This window comes from Sminthopsis crassicaudata, chromosome 2 (assembly GCF_048593235.1).
Source record: "Sminthopsis crassicaudata isolate SCR6 chromosome 2, ASM4859323v1, whole genome shotgun sequence".
Lineage (NCBI taxonomy): Eukaryota > Metazoa > Chordata > Mammalia > Dasyuromorphia > Dasyuridae > Sminthopsis > Sminthopsis crassicaudata.
In genome coordinates this window covers 205,964,180-205,985,172 of record NC_133618.1, presented here as the reverse complement: position 1 = coordinate 205,985,172, position 20,993 = coordinate 205,964,180, and the positions used below count along the sequence as shown (strand labels likewise).

General features: G+C 34.8%; 1 protein-coding gene across 2 annotated transcripts in view; it reads right to left on the bottom strand.

Annotated features, from left to right (window-relative positions):
- The window catches only part of ASAP2 (ArfGAP with SH3 domain, ankyrin repeat and PH domain 2), a 261,971-nt gene that overhangs the window by 155,389 nt on the left and 85,589 nt on the right, over positions 1-20,993 (bottom strand). For both annotated transcript variants that reach the window (XM_074288099.1, XM_074288098.1), the window contains exon 2: positions 14,521-14,593. In XM_074288099.1, coding sequence (XP_074144200.1) covers positions 14,521-14,593 — 73 coding nt within the window. The remainder of the gene's footprint in view (positions 1-14,520; positions 14,594-20,993) is intronic.

Below are 20,993 nucleotides of genomic sequence, written 5' to 3'. Positions count from 1 at the left end.
ATAAACCAGTAGTGGGGGAAATATTGAAAATAGGAGAAAAATAGGAATAACAGAGGTAGACAATCATTTAGAGGCAATGGGATGGAACAGAATCACTTGAACAGGGGTTAGCCTTAGTAAAGAATAAGAGACACGGGTGGAGGAGAAAGTAGCAGAAGACATCTGAATATTAGGAGTTGAGGAAGAGAAGAGGAAATTCAGACCCCAATTTTTTTCTGTAAAATATGAGGCAAGGATTTCATGAGAGAGTAGGAGAAAGGAAAGCCAAGAGAGGTTTGAAGATAAAAAGGTTTTTGATATAAAGAGTAGAGTAGTAAGTTCACAAAGGATATCATAGGACCCCCTAGCAGCTGGGAAGCCCCAGGGTTGAGGTTATATAACATAATGTGTAGTGGTCCCAATCAGAATGGAGGCTTGATTTTCTTCACCTTCATTCCACAGCACATGAACAAGAACAAAAGTGATGAATGTTGGAAATGATCCAAGGCTAAAGCTTGGCTGGGCATAATTGGGAACATGATAAGAGACTGGGATTTAAAAGAGGAAAACAGTGTAATGTTGTAGAACCTAATGGATCTAGATAGGAAAAAGCAGCTAGTGAGGGGAGATGGCCTGGCAGAGAAATTGATAGATCAATGGACTGTGTGGATGTCAGCATGCAGATGAATAGTAGAATTTTGTAAGGGAAGGGGAAAATAAAAAGCTAACAGATTTATGGTCAGATAAGGGGATTTCAAAATTTATGAACAAAGAGGTAGTATTAATTAAAATATAACTGGGAAATGTTTAACAAGACAAATTAAAATACAATACACAAAAAAATGTTAATTTATGGTTTTCTAAAGTTAATATGTGATCCACAGGGATTCATTTCTATTTGAGCGTTTCCCTAGTGCCCCAAGCCTCCATCCCATCATCACAAAGAACTCAAAGAGAAAAGGGGCTCCTCCACCTTGAAGGTTTTATTGTTGCACCCTACAGAGGCATATGGTGTCCTAGAAAGTTGGGAACCAGAATTTGAATTAGGATATACAAATTAGCAGTAGTTTTCCTCATTAGAAAGTGAGCTCTTTGATATAGGGATTGTTTCACTTCTATCTTATATTGCTAGAGTTTGGCACAGTGATTACCCAGGTTTTTCCCTACCTACTTCTCTTGTGGGGTAAACGTTCTATAAACTTTAAAGGCATTATAGAAACGTCTGCTATTGTTGTTTTGATATTATTTTTATATTGCTCTTCCTAGCCTCAGTGAACTTCATAAAATCACCCATCTCCCTCTCTAACTCTTACTACATGTATAGACTAAAGTAATCAACTCTACAATTCTAAATATTCCAGCGGAAATGCCAGCACAATAACTACCCAATAGCTTTCTGGAATAACCCAAAGAATCTATCCCTTCAGATACTATCGGGCAATGCCAGCACGATAACTACCCAATAGCTTTCTGGAATAACCCAGAGAATCTATCCCTTCAGATACTATCGGGCAACAGGATCTTTCCACCATTCTACTTCTTATACTAAATTCACCTTCCATATATGCCCATTCTTCCATCAATTGACTTTAGCCCTAAATTAAGATAAGTACATAGCATTTGTATACCGTGTATTCACAGTTTACTCCAGTCATGTAAAGTGCCAAGAAATCCTAATTTAAAAAAAGCAGGAGACATAAATGAAGCATGTACAATTCTCTTAAATCCGCAACTTGAATGCTCCTTTCATTTGGAATGTTGAATTATTAGGATATTTAGAACTAGAAGTTACTATGGAGATCATCTACCTAATTCAGCAGTTCTCAAAGTGAGATTTGAAGAATCTCCTCTTTCAGGGAATTCATGAATTCAAAACTAGTTTCAATAATACTAAAATGGTTTAATTTTGAATACAGAAAACATTGATGAAGATTACATAAATAAAAGCTCTTTTGGGGCAGTTTTTAATAATTTAATAGTGTAAAGAAGTCCTAAGGACAAAAAGTTTGAAAACTGCTAAAACTGTGCAATGCCCAAGTTCACAACTTTTTAGTAAAAAAAAAAAAGAAAAAAAAAAAAGTAAAATTTTATTGCAAATATTTCTTCTCTTCCCCTTCTCCTCAGAGACAGTATATGCTCAGGTACAAAAGTTAGTCACTCTTTTTTCCCCCCCCCCCCCGAGGCTGGGGTTAAGTGACTTGCCCAGGGTTGCACAGCTAGGATTATAGGAAGTGTTAAGTGTCTGAGACCAGATTTGAACTCGGGTCCTCCTGAATTCAAGGCTCTGTCCACTGCACCATGCCCCAAGTCAGTCACTCTTAACAGGCAGGACTAAAGACAATCAATTAAAAAGCATTATATGGATGCCAATTATGTACTTAGGACTGGATCAGATGTGGAGAATAAAAAGATAAAAGTTTAACAATCTGTTTCTAGGAGTTCACATGCTTCTAGGTGTTCTCTGGCTTCTTTCTGATTGGACCACTCTTCCCAGAATTACTATTTAAGGAAAGTGAGTAGGGCAACTACATCTCATTTCTCTCCAGGCTAAATTTTGGATTTCTTCTATCAAGCCCTCAGACCGGGTATCTTTTACTTGTAGTTTCCCTCCAACAGAATATAAACTTCTTCAGGGCAAGGACTATCTTCCTCCTTTTATTTATATTTCTAGTGCTTAGCAAAGTCCCTGGGATGTTGTAAAAGTTCAATAGCCTCCACTTAAGGAAGGTTCTCAAACTAGCCATCTTCTCTTCCTTTACCAAAGGTTCTACATCTTTGGTAATACACTGTATCCACTTACAAGGTAACAACTTTCTCTCTCCTTTTCAGCTTCTTTTTTTAAACTGCCGTCTCCCTTTAGATTGTAAGCTATCTTTTTCTTACTTGCATTTCCTTAGCTGGCAAACAGCCTGGCACATAATTGGAGTTAAATAAATGTTTATTGAGTGACTGTCTAGGAGTCAACACGTAGTGCAATAGGCCTGGAATCCTGAGTTCAAACAGGACCTCAAGACACCACCACCAATATCTCTGCCAAAAAAACAAAAACAACTCCAACTGGGGTTACAAAGAGTCAAAAGGACACAACTGAAATGAATGAACAACAACAGAATGGCTGATAAATACAAAATATTTGGGAGAAGGCACCGGCAGCCTCAGGGGAAGATGGGGGATTCAGGAAAGTGTTAATGTGTTATATGACGCTTATACTAATCTATCCTTTAATTTCCTTCTTTGAGGCAGAAATGAAGAAAATGCATCCCATGCACAAGGACAGACAGAAAAAGAGGGACAAGAATGGGATACAGTATGTGAGAAACTGAAGTGTGAGAAAAAAGAAAGTATAATAGGGCTGGATCCAGGTTACATTAAATGTATCAAAAATTTTTTTACTGGATTCACACATCTAAACTACAGAAACACATTTTGTAAAGAATGCATCTTAGAAGTGACATATGCTCCTCAGGTGAAATAACTGCTTGGTGAAAAGCCTACCTAGATATCATGATGATTAATATTCAAACAGGAGCTATGATTTTAACATAGGAATCACTGTGCATAAATCTAAATAAATGAAACAAGTTCGTTCTTGGTTGCAGTGCTATGTGCTCCTGACTTTCAGTTCTGATGTTAGGCACACATCCTCAAAGATAGGTTGACACAGAAACATTTAACTGCAATTTGGTGAGGTGTGAAGAGAAAAAGAATGTAAATACCATCCATTCTCCCAGGGGGATTTACCTAAAATCAAAGAAAATGCCTTAGTTCTCTAATGGGTTCTCAATAAGAAATAATAATTTATAGTTATTTAGCATCTTATAATTACAAGTAATGTACTTTCACATCTATAATTTCTTTTGAGACTTTAAAAGAGCTCTGTGAAATAGATGACAATCTGAATATTATTGACCCCATTTTAGAGCTAAGGAAACAGACTCAAGGAGATTAAATGACTTGTTCAAAGAACACAGCTTTTGGCAGAGCAAAGATATCAACAACTCTTTCCTTCCCTTAAACCAAGATCTTTTTCTCATTACACTACAGAGTTATAATAGAATTCAACATTCTTCTTTCCAGATGATTAAAATGAGGCCTATAATGAGATAAGTGACTTGTCCAGTCATAGAAATCTGGTCTTTACTCCAAATCTTGAACTTTTCCCACTGTGTACCATGCTATTTTAAAATTAATGCCAAGGTTCAGTATTTGTTAAATGAATAACAAATCTGTCAATACTTATCTTTCATTAAGTCCTAGCACTTAATGTTTCTTCCCACAAAATACACCTTAACTTTCTAGAAAGCTGGCTATTGCTGTTACAATGCTTCACTCTCTTCTCACATGACTATAGTATGAACAAATTTTCTTTTCTTTTTTTTAAATTAATTTTATAATTATAACATTTTTTGACAGTACATATGCATAGGTAATTTTTTTTACCACATAATCCCTTGTACTCCCTTCTGTTACGAATTTTCCCCTCCTTCCCTCTACCTCCTCCCCTAGATGGCAGGCATTCCCATATATATTAAATATCTTATAGTATATTCTAGGTACAATATATATGTGCCGAACCAAATTTTGTTGTTGTTGTTGCAAAGGAAGAATTGGATTCGGAAGGTGAAAATAATCTGGGGAGAAAAACAAACAAACAAAAAAATGCTCAGTTTATACTCATTTCTCAGTGTTCCTTTTCTGGGTGTAGCTGATTCTGTCCATCATTGATCAATTGGAATTGGATTAGCTCTTCTCTATGTTGAAGATATCCACTTCCATCAGAATACATCCTCATACAGTATCATTGTTGAAGTGTATAATAATCTCCTAATTCTGCTCGTTTCACTCATTATCAGTTGATGTAAGTCTCTCCAAGCCTCTCTGTATTCCTCCTGTTGGTCATTTCTTACAGAACAATAATATTCCATAACATTCATATACCATAATTTACCCAACCATTCTCCAATTGATGAACATCCATTCATCTTCCAGTTTCCAGCCACTACACAAAGAGCTGCCACAAACATTTTGGCACATACAGGTCCCTTTCCCTTCTTTAGTATTTCCTTGGGATATAAGCCCCGTAGTAGCATTGCTGGGTCAAAGGGTATGCACATTTTGATAATTTTTGGGCATAATTCGAGATTGCTCTCCAGAATGGTTGGATTCTTTCACAACTCCACCAATAATGCATCAATGTCACAGTTTTCCCACATCCCCTCCAATTCCCTCCAAATTCATCATTATTTGTTCCTGTCATCTAAGCCAATCTGACAGGTGTGTAATGATATCTCAGAGTTGTCTTAATTTGCATTTCTCTGATCAATAGTGATTTGGAACACTCTTTCATATGAGTGGAAATAGTTTCAATTTCATAGTCTGAAAATTGTCTGTTCATATCCTTTGATAAATTAGAGTCAATTCTCTGTATATTTTGGAGATGAGGCCTTTATCAGAACCTTTAACTGTAAAAATGTTTTCCCAATTTGTTACTTCCCTTCTAATCTTGTTTGCATTAGTTTTGTTTGTATAAAAGCTTTTTAATTTGATGTAATCAAAATTTTCTATTTTGTGATCAATAATGATCTCTAGTTCTCCTCTGGTTATAAATTCCTTCCTCCTCCACAAGTCTGAGAGGTAAACTATCCTATGTTCCTCTAATTTATTTATGATCTCGTTCTTTATGCCTAAATCATGGACCCATTTTGATCTTATCTTAGTATGTGGTGTTAAGTGTGGGTCCATGCCTAGTTTCTGCCATACTAAAATGAACAAATTTTCTACCTCAACCCTAGCTCTCCAGATGTCTACCTCTTCAAAATAAAACAAAAGTAGATTTTTTTTTTAAAAGGGCAAACTTTAGGGAGGGAAAAGGTTTATTTCTTATAAATTTTTCCAAGCATGATACCAGTCATAAAAATTTCATATCAATTATAGACTGCCCAATAATATTAATGCTAAACAAATATAATTTTTGAATCTTTGGGTAATTTAAAATTTTACTGATCAATTCTTATATAAAGGGGACCAACAAGAATGATAGAAAATGAGGAAACTATAATGAAATTAATACCTTTGAATCTCTCAAAAACCACTCTGCTAACTGAAGGAAATAATTAATTGATAATCATAACAATTGATGGGAAAATAATTGCCAGTTTTAATGAAGTTTTAAATATCAAAAACAAAATAAAAACAAACAAAAAAAACCCCCCACAAAACAGGTGGTGCAGTGAATCTGGAGCAGGAAAGAGACTAAACTAGCCCTAGATATAGAGAGCTGGGATTCATTTGCCTAGATTTGACAAAGACTTGGGTTCTGGTCCTTTTGGGGTCTCAGTTTGCAGGATTGCCAAATGAGGGACATAAGCCCTTTCCAGCGCAAGATCCTAAGAAATGAGGACCCAGACTGGGGAAGTGATTTGACCATGGCCACAATGATAGTGAATAGTAGAGAAATGATTCAAAGTCAAGTTCTCTGATTCTAGACCTAGTATTCTTTCCACTGTACTGTGTTCCTTCTTGATGTATAAAATTAGGGCATTAGACATCTTCAAGATCCTTTGTCACTTTCCTGATCAGAGATCTGTAATAATTTTTACTGTATCAAAACCAATCAATTCACCAATTTTTCACTAGAGTGGCTTTCATGACCTTCCCATAAACAAATCTCTATTTGTCCCTTTTCTTTATTTCTTACAATTTTCAGTAGTTCTGCTGACTCCCAAACAGGTAGGACAATGATGATTAATAATTACAGCCATACCTCAATGGTTCTTCTATCCTTCCTTTACAAATTGCCTAAGTCTAATTATTCTTTAAAGCCCAGGTCAAGACTATTACTTCTTCAACCTTTCTTGGAATTCTTAACTGTACTTACAATCAATATCACGCAACCTACCACTGATTTGTTCTTTTCTAGTTTCCTCTAAATAACTGACATTGATAACTGATAACTTCTTTTTTTTTTTTTTAATTCATTTTTCCAAATTATCCCCTTCTTCCCTCCACTCCCTCCCCCCGATGGCAGGTAATCCCATACATTTTACATGTGTTACAATATAACCTAGATACAATATATGTGTGTAAATACCATTTTCTTGTTGCACATTAATTATTAGCTTCCGAAGGTATAAGTAACCTGGGTAGATAGACAGTAGTGCTAACAATTTACATTCGCTTCCCAGTGTTCCTTCTCTGGGTATAGTTATTTCTGTCCATCATTGATCAACTGGAAGTGAGTTGGATCTTCTTTATGTTGAAGATTTCCACTTCCATCAGAATACATCCTCATACAGTATTGTTGGATAACTGATAACTTCTTAAGATAAGGTATATTTCTTTGGATCTTCAACCATTAATAGGAAGATAGCAGATTATACTTTCAATAAATTCATGTCCATTTGATTGACTTTAGCTTAAGATCAAATATTTCATTTTAGTGTAAAAGTAACAATTCTTTCACGTATTCTGGTAGACAGTATTCTACCATGTAATCATTCAAATCAATTCAATAAATGCTACTCCTTTGCATTCGTTTCCACTTCTCCCAATAGAACGTAAGTTCAGACTTTTATCAAATTGCTTGCTGTCTTAGGGAAGGATGAGTGAAGGGAAGGTAGAAGAAAATATTGGAACACAAAATCTTACAAAAATCAATGTTGGAAACTAAAAAAAAAAAAAAAAAATACATACACGTTCACTTCAATTCGATAAACATTTACTGAACACCTACTATGCTTCCCAGCACTAAGAGATATGGAGAGAAAATAAATACAAAACAAAAAAACAAAAAAATAAAACAAAACAAAACCAGTACTGGATTTCTACTGGGGAAACAATGTACAAAGGTAATTATCTATAAAATATAAATAGAGTAAATACAAATGAATGTAGAAGGGAATTTACAAGTGTGGAAATTAAGAAAGGACTCTTGCAGGAGGGTGAAGGAAAACATGCTAAGAGTAAAGAAATGCATAGGTGGGCAGCAAATGAGCGGGAAACAGTAAGTTAATTGGGCTAGAACCTACATAAAAAGAAGTAATGTGTTTGGACTTTGGAGAACCAGATCATGAAGGGCTTTACCTAACCAAACAGAAGTTTGTATTTTGCTCTAAAGTCAACTCAGAACCCCTGAAGCTTACCAAACAGGGGAGCAGGAAAATCATTCGAGCACTTTAGGGATGTCAATTTGATATCTGTGGATCAATTTGCTAAAGAAGCAACTAGAGACAGAGACACAAACTAAGAGACTGCTGCTACAATGTAGGTCACAGCTAATGAGGGGCTCCAGGGTGCCAAAATTATCTTCCCTTTTGTCTTGGTATTCATTACCTGAGTAGGGAACCTTTCATATAATAGATGTTAACAGATAGAGTTCTTTCTAACTTTTATAACCCTGACCTCGGGGCAGAGGTCCCTATTCAACATTCTTTTAGATCAGAGGCTCTTTTAGCCTTTTGGTGAAAGTTTGTTGAAAGCCCATGAATCCTTTCTTAGAATCATGTTTTTAAATGGCTAAAAATACATTGCATTTCAAAGGAAACAAATTATACTGAAATACAGTTTTCAAAATATTAATACAAGGGGGCAGCTAGGTGGTGCAGTGGATCCGCCCTGAAGTCAGGAGGACCTGAATTCAAATCTGGTCTCAGACACTTAACACTTCCTAACTGTGTGACCCTGGGCAAGTCACTTAATACCAATTGCCCCAGCAAAATAAATAAATAAATAAATAAATAAAATATATTAATGCAAGCTTACAAAGGCCAAGTTAAGAAATTCTAGATGCTTAGAATTTTTGCTAGTTTTTAATTTTTCAAAAATGTCTTGAACCATATTCCCTTCTGTAGTCTTTGGTCATTGGTCATCTATTTTTTCTCAGTGTTTTTTTCCTGTTTGCTTCCTTAAATATTAGAATACATTTATTGACAGCACCTTAATTTTTCTTTTCCAAAGGACATGATCCTCACCAGTTACTAATCACCTTGCTATCACCCACCAGTGCTTCCTTCTTGGTCAGAATTCAGTGGGAGAACATATGATAATAATAACAAGAACAACAGAAACAGCTTACATTTATAGAGTATACTTTCTATATTATCTCATTTACATTTCACTGCTTCCTCTACATTCTGAGGAATAAAAGCATGTAACGAATTCATTTGAAGCTAATTTTTTAAAAATCTAACATGAGGCAATAATCTCCTCATCAATACCATATTAAGGCCTCTGTGTCAATTTTGAAACTCCATGTTAGATATTTCATTCCCTCGACTTTATTTTAACAAGTACAATCTGTTATAGATTTCCATAAAATGTCACTTCTGTGACTATCTCCTTTTATATATTAACTTACAAGTAGTTTTATTATGTTTCTATCCTCACAGGAGTGGGTTTCTATATAGGCATATATTTTGTGAATAAACAATGCTACTTCTCCTTTCACTAGATTATCTTTGGAAAAAAACAATAACAAAATCCACCAAATCAAGATGTCATTGGGAAAGCCTCCTGGAAGTCTCTTGAACTTTATTGACCGATCTGGGTTTGATTGGTCAATTGGTTCCAAACCAACTTCCTGTATCAATATTTATCTCACATCTCTCCCCCTGGAATGGTTATCCTTTCTCTATCAAGACGTATGATCTTGGAAAAATCTCTGTGATGTTGTTTCTTTACCTATAAAACAAGGGAGTTGTTCTATATGAAGATCGTTGGGTCTGTGTGACCTCTATGTTCTTCCCGGCTGTGAATACAAAGACCCTATGATCCTTCTTTTTCCTATTCCTATTTTGAATTTTGCCCCACTGATCATAGTTAACCTGTGTTAAAAATTTAAGCTGACTTTAGTAGCCATACTTTGTACAATAGGATAGACATCTGAATAATAAAATATATCACACACATCTCACTCTTGAATTTTTTGTATTTTTTTCCCAACATAAAAGATGATCAGCAAATGAAAATTCCCTTCCTTAGGAGTCTTTTTTCTTTTGTGTATGCATGTGCTTCAAACACTCCAAGTTTTTCTATAATCTTAAGATTGGACATAATTAGACTACTCAATTAAAATAGTTTCATTAAGTATAGAACTTAGGGTGACTTCAGAGAAGTGAAAATAAAGTTGTTTTTGTTGTTTCTGTCTTAATAAAGAAAGGGAAAATGTTTCCACCCACTGATAAGTCAAACACAGCTGAAAAAATGTAGCCCAAACTTCCCTGAAAAGGAAGGGGGGGGGGGGAAATCACCTTTGTGTTGAGACCAAGCTTGGGAAATTTCTGCCTAAATGCATGTTTAAATAAATATGTACAACTGGGAATTTTTCTTTGAAGAGAGGACAGATGGTAGCTTATTACGGGTGGGAAAAATATTACAGAAGCTGTTTCTCAACAAGAATTACAATAGCTGTTTCTGCAAACTGGAACCCACCAAGATATTTTTTCCTTCAGATAATACATCTGGTTGGGATGTCTGGCATCTTTTTGGAAACAAGAGTTCAAAAAATATAGCTATTTTTACAAATGTCCTTATGGTGTACACTGATATTCTTTGGTTCATGCAAGTGTTTTTTCAAAAATATATATTTAAACTCTAATAATCTTTCTGAAAAAAATCTCTCCTTTAAGACATCTCTCACATGAAAGAATATAGAATCTGGCTAAATTCTGAATATGTTTGTATTGTCTGGGCTACACTAAGAAAGGTTTTTAAAATATTCAGAGTTTTAAAATTATAAAACACTTTTCCTATCTAAGAAGGGAAAATAAAACTCTATTACAGAAATAATACTTTACAAATTATGCATGAAGTTTTTGTTGAATATGTGTTATTTATTCCTATGGTGGATAGGGATATAATAAGCACAAGAACAGCAACACCTACAAAAATTTATGACCTTCCAAAGATAAGACAACTACACGAAACCATTAAACAACAATACAATGTAGTGTATGATCAAAAATGAAACTGATGAAAAAAAAAATCAGGTACTGCAGTTTAAAAAGGGGCAAAGAGAGACTCAGTGAGGACTAAAGTAGTAAGAGAAGTTTGAAACTTGAGCACAAATATTAAAGTTTAAATAAACCTAATTATTTAAAAAAATTAATTTATTTTAAAAGATGGGTAAGATATAGACTAATGGCAGAGGGAATTCCAAACTAAAGAGAGACCATGGCATGGGGAAACCCAACGAAGTAGGAAAAAAGCTTGGTATGTGATATTCAGGGGATAAAGAGACAGGTCAGGCAAGACCTTGTGAAAAGCAATGAGGCTTTTCCTTTTCTCAATGCTGAATAAACAATAGATTGGAAGACATTATCGCAGGCTGTTGAAGACCCTAAAAAGCCAAACAATTTTATTCTTAAAAGAGAATGTAGAAGTAAAAACATAACCTATTACATATACATGAAACTATACATTAATGTGACTGATTTAAAAAAACAAAAAACAAACAAACAAAAACCACTAAACTCAGAATTTCTCTTTTTAAAACGGTCCCCATGGAAGGGGACACCCATAATGATGGACAACAGTTTGGGTCTCTCATTATTCTATAAGTAGGCTTCTTCTTCTTCTTTTTTTTTTTTTATCTCTCAAAAAACAGGGATTCTAAGTAGTTGTGTGACATAGGGCAAATCATTTACCTCCTCTAGGCATTGATGACCCTTGAAATCAAGTATTAAACTACATGAAAGTATTAAACTCTCTAGGTCTAAAGTTCTATGATTTTATTATGTTGGTGGAGAAGTTACCAAATTCATTTCTTTGGCTTTTATAACAAGCATACCAGAACTAAAGCACCTCAGATCGTGTTAAATTCTTCAAAGCAGTCACAATAGGAGGCTACAAATCATTAATCTTCTAAGCATGTGGTACATGCTTTTGCATAATCTTTGGACAAATCTTTGAAAGTGGATTGGGTTTGGGGGGAAAAACAAGTTGCATGGTGCCCACGAGTAATTTTTTAAAATGTCTAACTAAAAAATTAGGAATAACTACTTAATGCTGAGGTAGGAACAGGGGCAGCTAGTTGGCACAGTGAATAGAGTACTGGGCTTCGAGTCATGAAGAACTGAATACAAATCTAATCTCAGACACTGGTTGTATGATATTGGGCAAGTCACTGTTACTCCCCAAGTCACCTGGCTCCCTAACCTGGGGTAGGCAAGCCAAGCCAAGCTGATGAATAGCCGAGAGGTAAGAGGTTTGGTAGTGAACACGTGGGTCTTCAGACCAGGTGTTCATTAGGGAACTGACAAGTCAGGGCATTATGTGAGTAGGTATAATAAAGGCTTTTAAGATTACATGTGGCTGTTCTTGAGCGTGCTACTGGTTATTAAACTATAGATTCAAGAGATCGTGGCCAGAGACCTTTGAAAGCCTCAGAGGAGGAGAGCCAGGTAGAGTTGACACTACAAAGGTCAGTGGTCAAAGATACTCTGTTGGGCCTAGGACAGACTGGTAATAGTAACTGCCAGGAAGGCATGTTACAAATGTTAGCCTCAGTTTCCTCATCTGTAAAATGAACTGGTAAAGGAAATGGGAAACCACTCCAATATCTCTGCCAAGAAAACCCCATATGAAGTGAAAACAACTGAACAACAACAAGGTAAGAATATGGTCCCATTAAGCAAAAGATGATACAGGGCACATTGGGACCTGGGAGGAGACTGAAAAAGTTGGTGTGAGAAACTTAATGATGAGCTTTTTGACATCTAAGACTTTATTTATAAATTATGACTTCCAGGAAGGGCCTTGAGAGATTTACTTTTGCCTTTCTCAAGAACTCCAAGGGACAAGTTATGTCGCCAAGTTTTATCCAAGTAACTAAAATGTTTTCTTTTTATTTGTGATGAGAATAACCATAGAAACAGCTAATACAAATATTATTTCTAAAACCTATCTGAAAGCCCTAAATCTAGAGTGAGAAGGAAGATTTGGGTTCAAATCTCTGCTCTATTATTTATTATTACCTGTATGAATTTAGTCAAGTCACTTTTGGGTGGTTGGTTTCCTTTTCTGTAAAAAGTGAAGATGATTTGTAGTGTCTCTCCCAATCCCCTAGTCCCAAGACATCACAGTAAATTACATATGGAAAACATTCAAATAACAAAACAATTTTTGAAATGTTTGGTTTGCCAACAAAATTCAATATTCTCCCTCTTTAAAATATCTTTAACACTCAAACAGTTATTCATTCATTCTAAATAATAAATAAATGCTTATTGACTTAAGGACATCAGAGAAACTTTTCCTTTTATGTGGACAAGCCATCATTTCTAATTCAATCAACTACCATTTAATAAATAACTATACTGAATGCACTAAGCATGTTGGAAAGGTAATTATGATACAGTCCCCTCTTCATGAACCTCACAATCTAGCAACATAATTCAATATACATATGTATATATATTAAAAACTATCAGTAATTTGCAGTAGTATGATAAGTGAAACAACGAACCAAAAAATGATAGGAGACTTCTGTTCTGGTCTATTGAAGCTCTGACATGTAATATTTAAAATGGAATGTCTCCTCTCCAAACCCCCCAAACTGAAGACCATCTCTATGGTTCCTTTCAGCTCGAAAATTCCATGATTTTAAGTGACAAGGTCAAAACTAAAAGTTTCAAAGCTAAGTCTGCCTCCAGGAGAAGTAATGAATGTGCATTTGTCCACTGGGACAAAAGGGCTATAGTGACAGTAACTGGGGCAAGTGTAGGTATGCAAATGTCTTAGGCATCCGCCTCTCCAGTCACTAGCCCAAATTCCACTCATTCTTCAATACCCAGAATAAATTCTGTCTTCTTCATCAAGTCATCCCAGATTAAAATCAATGCTCTCTTTTCCCTTTTTCTTCCCCACTTCCAACTGATACCATTCATTGCTGAATGGCAGAATATATATGTGTGTGTGTGTGTGTGTGTGTGTGTGTATGTATGTATGTATATATATATATGTGTGTGTGTGTGTGTGTGTGAGTGTATGTATGTATATATAGTTATATAACTATCTAACTATATATATCCTGCACTTCTAGAATTATCCAAAAATAAACCTGGCTGTTTTGCTGAATAGTAAGTATTTCATCGGGGAACTTTCAAGTTGATGCTGGATAACAATTGTCAAAGATATTCTAGATGACTGCTGCACTAAGTGGAAGGTTACACTAAATGACCTCAATGGTCCCTTCTAATTTTAGCAGTTTGAATCTACAAATCCAAGCTTAGGAAGGGAGTGAGCTAAGCCAAAAAGACAAAGATGAATATGACCTGCTCTAAGTTTTTTCAGGTAAGAAATTACTAGGAAAGAAGCTAAAGAGTACAAGCACATTAGAGGACAAGATACAATACCAAATGAGAAGCAAGAAGAATGTCACTGACGTACCCAAAACTAGACTTTTCTTGCATATCTGTTTTTATCAAAATGCAGTACCTGAATTCTACAAGAAAAGGAATAGTCAAAAATCCTTTGTTACTTATATATACAGAAAAAAAAAATCAGTTATCATCAGTGTCACAGAGTATCCCATCAGGTACTCACCCAACCCAGAGATATTTATTGCTTTCACTGATTTCTTCATTTTGTAAAGAACAGTACGATCCACATCCAAAGCCTGAAATAAAGAAAATATTTTAAATGGTTATAATCCAAATGTGACCATTGTGTAATTCCCTTTCTCCATATTTCACTTCACTGAACTTCTCTAATCCATTTTAGAGAACAAAACACACTATTCCTCCTCTAGGGCAACTTCCAAAGTAAGGTAGAAGACAAGAATCTAAATTTGGAAACAAGAGATCTGGATTCTAGTCCTAGGTTTATCTAACTAGTTGTATGACCTTAAGCAATCACTCTTCCTTTAGCTTCCATTTCTCTAGAGATCCTCAATCTAGATCCATTAACTTGTTTTTTAAAAATATTTTGTACAGGCATGGGCCATTTGGATTATGCCTGTAATTCCTGCTATTGGAGAAAGTAGGATTGGATGATCAACTAAGATAGGGAATTCTAAGTTGCAGTAGAGCTAGAACCAATTAGGCATCTACACTAAGACTGGCACCAATCTAGTGAACCTCAAAGATCTTGGGGCATCAGGCTGCTTGATGAAAAGAAAGAGAGCATGTAAAAGCTCCCATAACTATCTGTAGTTGGATCTGAATCCATGAATGGCCACTGCATATCTAATCTCGGTGAGACAGGAAGCCTCAGTTTCAAAGGATAATATAAATAAAATAAAATTATTTTATGAATATTTCAATACAATTAGCACCCTTTGTAATACTGTTTATGTTATATATTTACATTATTTTGAAAAGGAATCATGGGCTTTACCAAATTGCCAAAAGGGTCCATAAAGTTAAGTACCTATGGCTAGAGGGTCTCAAAGGTTCTTTAGTTCTAAAATTCTGTGATTCTGAATCATACTTTAATTCTTCAATTCCTGGCACCAAATATATTGGCAAATGCCTTACTTCAATGAAACAAAACTGGGGTTGGAGGTGGCATCCCAATATGACAAGGTTAATTCTCTTCTTGCAAGAGAGAAAATATTTTGCATAACTTAATCTAACTAAAAAGATTCCCTCCCACTTTGTACTTCTATACTTGGCAACAACCCCCACAACCATATTCTATGTAAAATTAAGCATAGGTAAAATAATACATATGTAAAAATAGGCATAAAAATAATCTAATTTTATTAAATTCAAAAATGAGAAAAAGTGTTAGCCTCTAATTATTTACTGGCTAACAACAACAGATGTTATTTTCCTGTTCTCTGTTAAGCAGGAATACTGAGATAAAGGTGAGAGGTTACCTATAAAAGTAATTTTAAATTAAAATATAGCAGATGGGAAAAACAACTAGCCATCTTCCTTCTGTATACTGCAAATTTTTACCTAATTAAAAGAAAACTTCAACATAGGACACTAGGATGATAATTAATCAATATGGAAGGCTGAAACAGTATTAACTTTATTCTGCTAACATACGGAAAATGTACCTAAATAAATCAAATTCAAAAGAACCAGAAGGTGGAAGTTTCCACACATCTGAAGGTGTCAAAGATTTTGCAGAAAGTTAAGAAGCATGCTGTGTGAGAAAAGCCATTAGATTAAGTAAAGATTTTTTTGTCATTATTGAGACGTTTCTATAAAGGGAATAGAAACCATATAGCAATTGGTTGAGAAGTAAGAAAATGTAAATAAATTTGCTACACGCAGTTTTTCCCCTCTGGTAGTTTGGTTATAAAAGGGAAGAGAGAGAAAAACAAAAATTAATTTGAGGGGATGATAGAGTCAAATGAAAAGTGGGCTTTTGTGGGGGTGAGGTGAAATGAAAGAGGAGATTTGGGAACGAGAAGGCAACAAGGAACTAATGGATAAAGAGATGTTGATTAAGTCAGTCCTCAGTCTCTTCCTCCCTCCCTCCCTCCCTCCTTCTCTCCCTCTCCCTCTCTCTCTCCTTCTCTCTCTCTCTTACTTTGGAGAGAGAAATTCCACTTGAGCTTTAAGGGTGGAACTTAGAAGACAGACATATAAATAGCTTTTTTTTGGAAATCTGAGTGTGAAAGGAAGGTGAGAGAGTAAAGGGGGGAGTAGAGTCAAGTGCAGGTTGTTGGTTTGTTTATTTTTTAAGGACGCTGATGAATTCATGTTGGAACAAAATAGAAATGAAAACAATGGGGGGAAACCATTTTTAATTTGTCTTTCATCCTTTTCCAATCCATCTATTCTCCACTGAAGTTCAACCAAAACTGGGGGTGGTGCATGAGAAAAAAATTATATTTTTAAAGGTGTTCTGGTATACTCCCATAATTTCTGCTACTGAAAGTTAAAGCAGATGGATTACTTGAAGTCAGAATTTCAGAGCTACAGAAAGACTAAAATCAATTGAGTGTACACACTAAATGGGGCTAATATGTTGAGTCCCTGGGAGCACAGAAGAGATACCAGGGTTGCTTAAGTAAGGAACAACTGGCCCAGGTCAGAGGTTCCAGATACGGATCTGCAATAGTTGCTGAGCTTCTAACCTAGGAGGGAAGGAGGGAAGGAGGGAAGGAGGGAAGGAGGGAAGGAGGGAAGGAGGGAAGGAAGGAAAGAAGAATATTAGGTAGCTTCCAAGTGCCTGTGAGGTTTTGAGCTATGATGAAAGGACATAGATTACTATAAAAGAAATAAAAAGGCAGTTCAAGATGTGGTATGAGTCAAAGTATGGAGAAGTTGTGATGTAATACAATTACTACTAGATTTTGGTCAAAAGACATGGTTTTGAATCTAGAATCTTCCACTGACGCTAGTATATGATATTTTAGTAAGATTCCTTATTCTCCATAATAGTGAGAAAAGTTCAGGAAAGTTTATGTGTCTCCTTGTTTTATGGTGCACTTAAATTAATAAAGAGGATCAAAGTTACTTGTCATTGCATGTTTCAAGGAATTTGGTATGATTTTATAGATACTTATGAAACACTGTTGGAGGAAAGCTATTCATTGTCAATAAGCAAAATTTTCTCTAGTTTTTATCAATTACATGTAATTTATTGTATTGAGTCTGTACTGTATCTTGGCATATAGCAGAATTCAATAAATGCTATTTTTCTTTCTTTTTTCCCTTTTTCTATTCTTCCTTTCTTCCTTCACCTTTCTCTCCCTTCCTTTTTTCCTTTCTCCTTTTCTCCCATTTCCCTCATTCCTAGTTGTCCTTGAAAAGATATGATTAAGCTGCGTATCACCAAAATTTCTTTAAGTTTGCTTTTTTCTCCACACTACTGAGGTGATGTTGTTATGATAATATATATAATTCTGAAAAATTTTACAAGAAAACTTATATTTCAAACCAGTATTCTAATATATTTTTCTGCTACTAAACAGAACAAATATTTGTCAGCCTTGATGGTCTGTTTATGAGTTGTTTGGGGGTTTTTGGCTTTTAGTTTTATCTTCTTCACTATAACAACTTATTTTCATTTATTAATCTTCCTGAGAAAATGGTGGTTCCTCATATATTTTTTATCCATTTCCCATTTTTCAGGACCAAAAACTTATTCAAATGCATTAAGCTGGAGCTATTTTAATTGTCATAACAACTATCTCATTTTTATTCTTGAATCCAGTTCAGTACTGATGCTGATAAAATAACTAATGACAGCTAGCATTTTATATGCTTTTTATATTTTCATAGGTTTGGTTTTTTACAAAGATTATCTCATTTAATTATCAAAAATAACTTTGGGAGATAGGCTCTATAATCCTAATTCTACAGATGAAAAAAACTAATGCAGAAGTTAAGTGACTTGCCTAGGTTGACACAGCTAGTTGTTTGGTCTGAATGTAAACTCAAGTTTCTTCATTCCAAGTTCAATGCTCTATCCACTGCACCACCTAGCTACCTTTGATCATACACAAACAAGGTAGATAATTGCTATCATATAACTTTTTGATCCACTGGTATTTGTCAAATTGCCAGAGATTCAAGAATCCTTCACAAACATGTAATCCAACCATCTTCTTTTGTAGAAAAGGAGGATAACATCCGGTGAGGGTTATTCACACAACAAATTAGTGCCAGACGTGGGACTAGAGCTTAGTTCTCTTGACGTGTTTCACAAAATTATATCAAGTAAACTTCTATTTATTAGCACTAAGCTATTCAATTTGATCTTATGTTTAGTCTTTTTGCAGTTGCAACCCCCGCCCCCCCAAGAAACAAATAAACAGGAAAGAACAGTTTCATTCATTTTACTCATGTCAGTATCTTCTTGAAGGAAAGGTACGCTGGTATACAATTTGTATCTTTAGCTTTATTTAAAAAGATGATTTGATTTTGTCACTATTTAAGCCAGATTGTACAATTCAAAAGAAGGGAAGAGTGAACAGATGGTTGTCTATCTGTCCTCCTACCAAGGGATACTTCCCATTACCACTCCACTTCCTCTTTAGCCATTAAAAATCACAGCCCATTTTTCATTAACACCTTCTTGATAAACTAAGCAAGAATTAATTACCTTCTTTCCTCAAACATTTATTAAGTATCTGCTGTGTACTGAGCATTGAGCTAGAAACTAGGAAAGACAAAAGTTTAGATAAAGAACTTCATACCTTCCCACATTTCCCAACTTTCATCCTGGGAGGGGAGGGAGGAAGGGGGCACCTTCTGCCTGTGGCCATTTGAATATTTTTAACATCATTCAAGGCCATACAAAATTATCAACTTAAAGAACTGTTGCCAAAGTTATGTTGGCAGGACTAGACCAAAAGATGTGGTAATCCTCACGGGGCCCATTCCCCATCCCAGTTCTAGACTAATAATAAGTCTTTTAAACTAGTAATAATATTAACAATAGTTAATATTTATATAAATTTACTACATGCCAAGCACAATGCTAAGCGTTTCACAATTATCTCATTTGACTTTCACAACAACTAAGGATGCTGGATGTTACCTTTCCTTCTAAAGCATATCAGTTATTAAAAACAAAATCTTAGTTCCTTTAAGAACATCTTTCCTGAAAAAGGTAGAAGTCAACTAAGAAAGATTTCCCTGTCTGATTAAGAAAATATCTAAAAAATGCTGAATGTTTAATTATTAAGAAACTACAATTTTATTAATTAAAGAGAAAATAGCAAAAATAGTATTATATTACCCTAGAATTTAGAATAATAAGAATGAACATGGCAATAAGGCAAGTTGTAAACATTGTAATTACTAATAAATGAGATTGGTTGATACTACATTTCTCTGCTGTCAGAATCAGATTTGTTTTTCAATCTACAGTGGTCTGATTCCATACCTCCATTTTATTCATGTATGTCCTTTGAGAATTCCAGTGATTTTCTTCCATACCCTAGTTTAATTTTATCCATGCTTTTTTCTCAAGAAAGAGTCAGTGAGTGAGAGGGAAGCTAGCTTTGAACCAGGTAAATAAATGTGGGGAGAATCAATGGCAGGCTCAAGAAATCTCATTAGATCATTGTTCTGCACAAAATATACTGCATAACTTTGATACACAGACATATGAAGCCTAACATGGTGATGGATAAATATAGACTTCTATAATTAGATTTTGACATTTATAGGAAAATGGATAAAATATATAACTAAAAAATGCTAGTTTGCCGAAAACTTTGAAACCTACTAAGAAACACATAAACCAACATTTTGAAAATATAAGCATACACTGATACTGAAATGCTTAGAAATACAAACAAAAGTTATTTTTGGTAGAGGCAAGATGGCAGATTAGAAGCTAAAAACTTCCCAATACTACCCTCAAAACAACTTTACAATAATGCCTCAAATCAAATTTTGGAGTGGAAAAGCCAGCAAAAAAATGGGTGAAATATTTTTCTGATCTAAGAAAATATGAGAGGTTAGCAAGAAAAGTCTGAAAACTCCAGTGGAGTTCTATCCAAACCCCACGCATGTGAGGGTAGTAAAAAAAGAAGCCTCAATGAAAAATGGTAATTGGATACAAGTGCAACAAGAATTCCTCAAAGAATTAAAGAAAAAGCTAAGAGTAGTAGAGGAAAAACTGGGAAAAGAAATGAGAGTGATGCAAGAAAATTATGAAAAGAGAATTTAAAGATTGGTAACAAAGGCACAAAAAAAGAAAATAATATCTTAAAAACCAGAAATAGTCTAATGGTAAAAGAAAAATTCACTGAAGAAAAGAATTCCTTCAAATGCAGAATAGATCAAATGGGAAAAAAGGTACAAAATTTCACTAAAGAAAATAACTCCTTAAAAATTAGAATTGGTCAAGTGGAAGTTAATGACTACATGAGACATAAAGAAGCAAGAAACAGTTCATGAGAATGAAAAAAAAAAAATACTGAAGAAAATGTTAACTACCCCATTGGAAAAATAACCATCTTGGAAATAAAGGAGAGAGAATTTAAGAATCAATGGACCACCTGAAAGCCATGATCAAAAACAAAACAAAACAAAACAAAAAAAAAAACACCCTTACATATCATACTTCAAGAAATTTTCAAGGAAAACTGTCCTGATTTT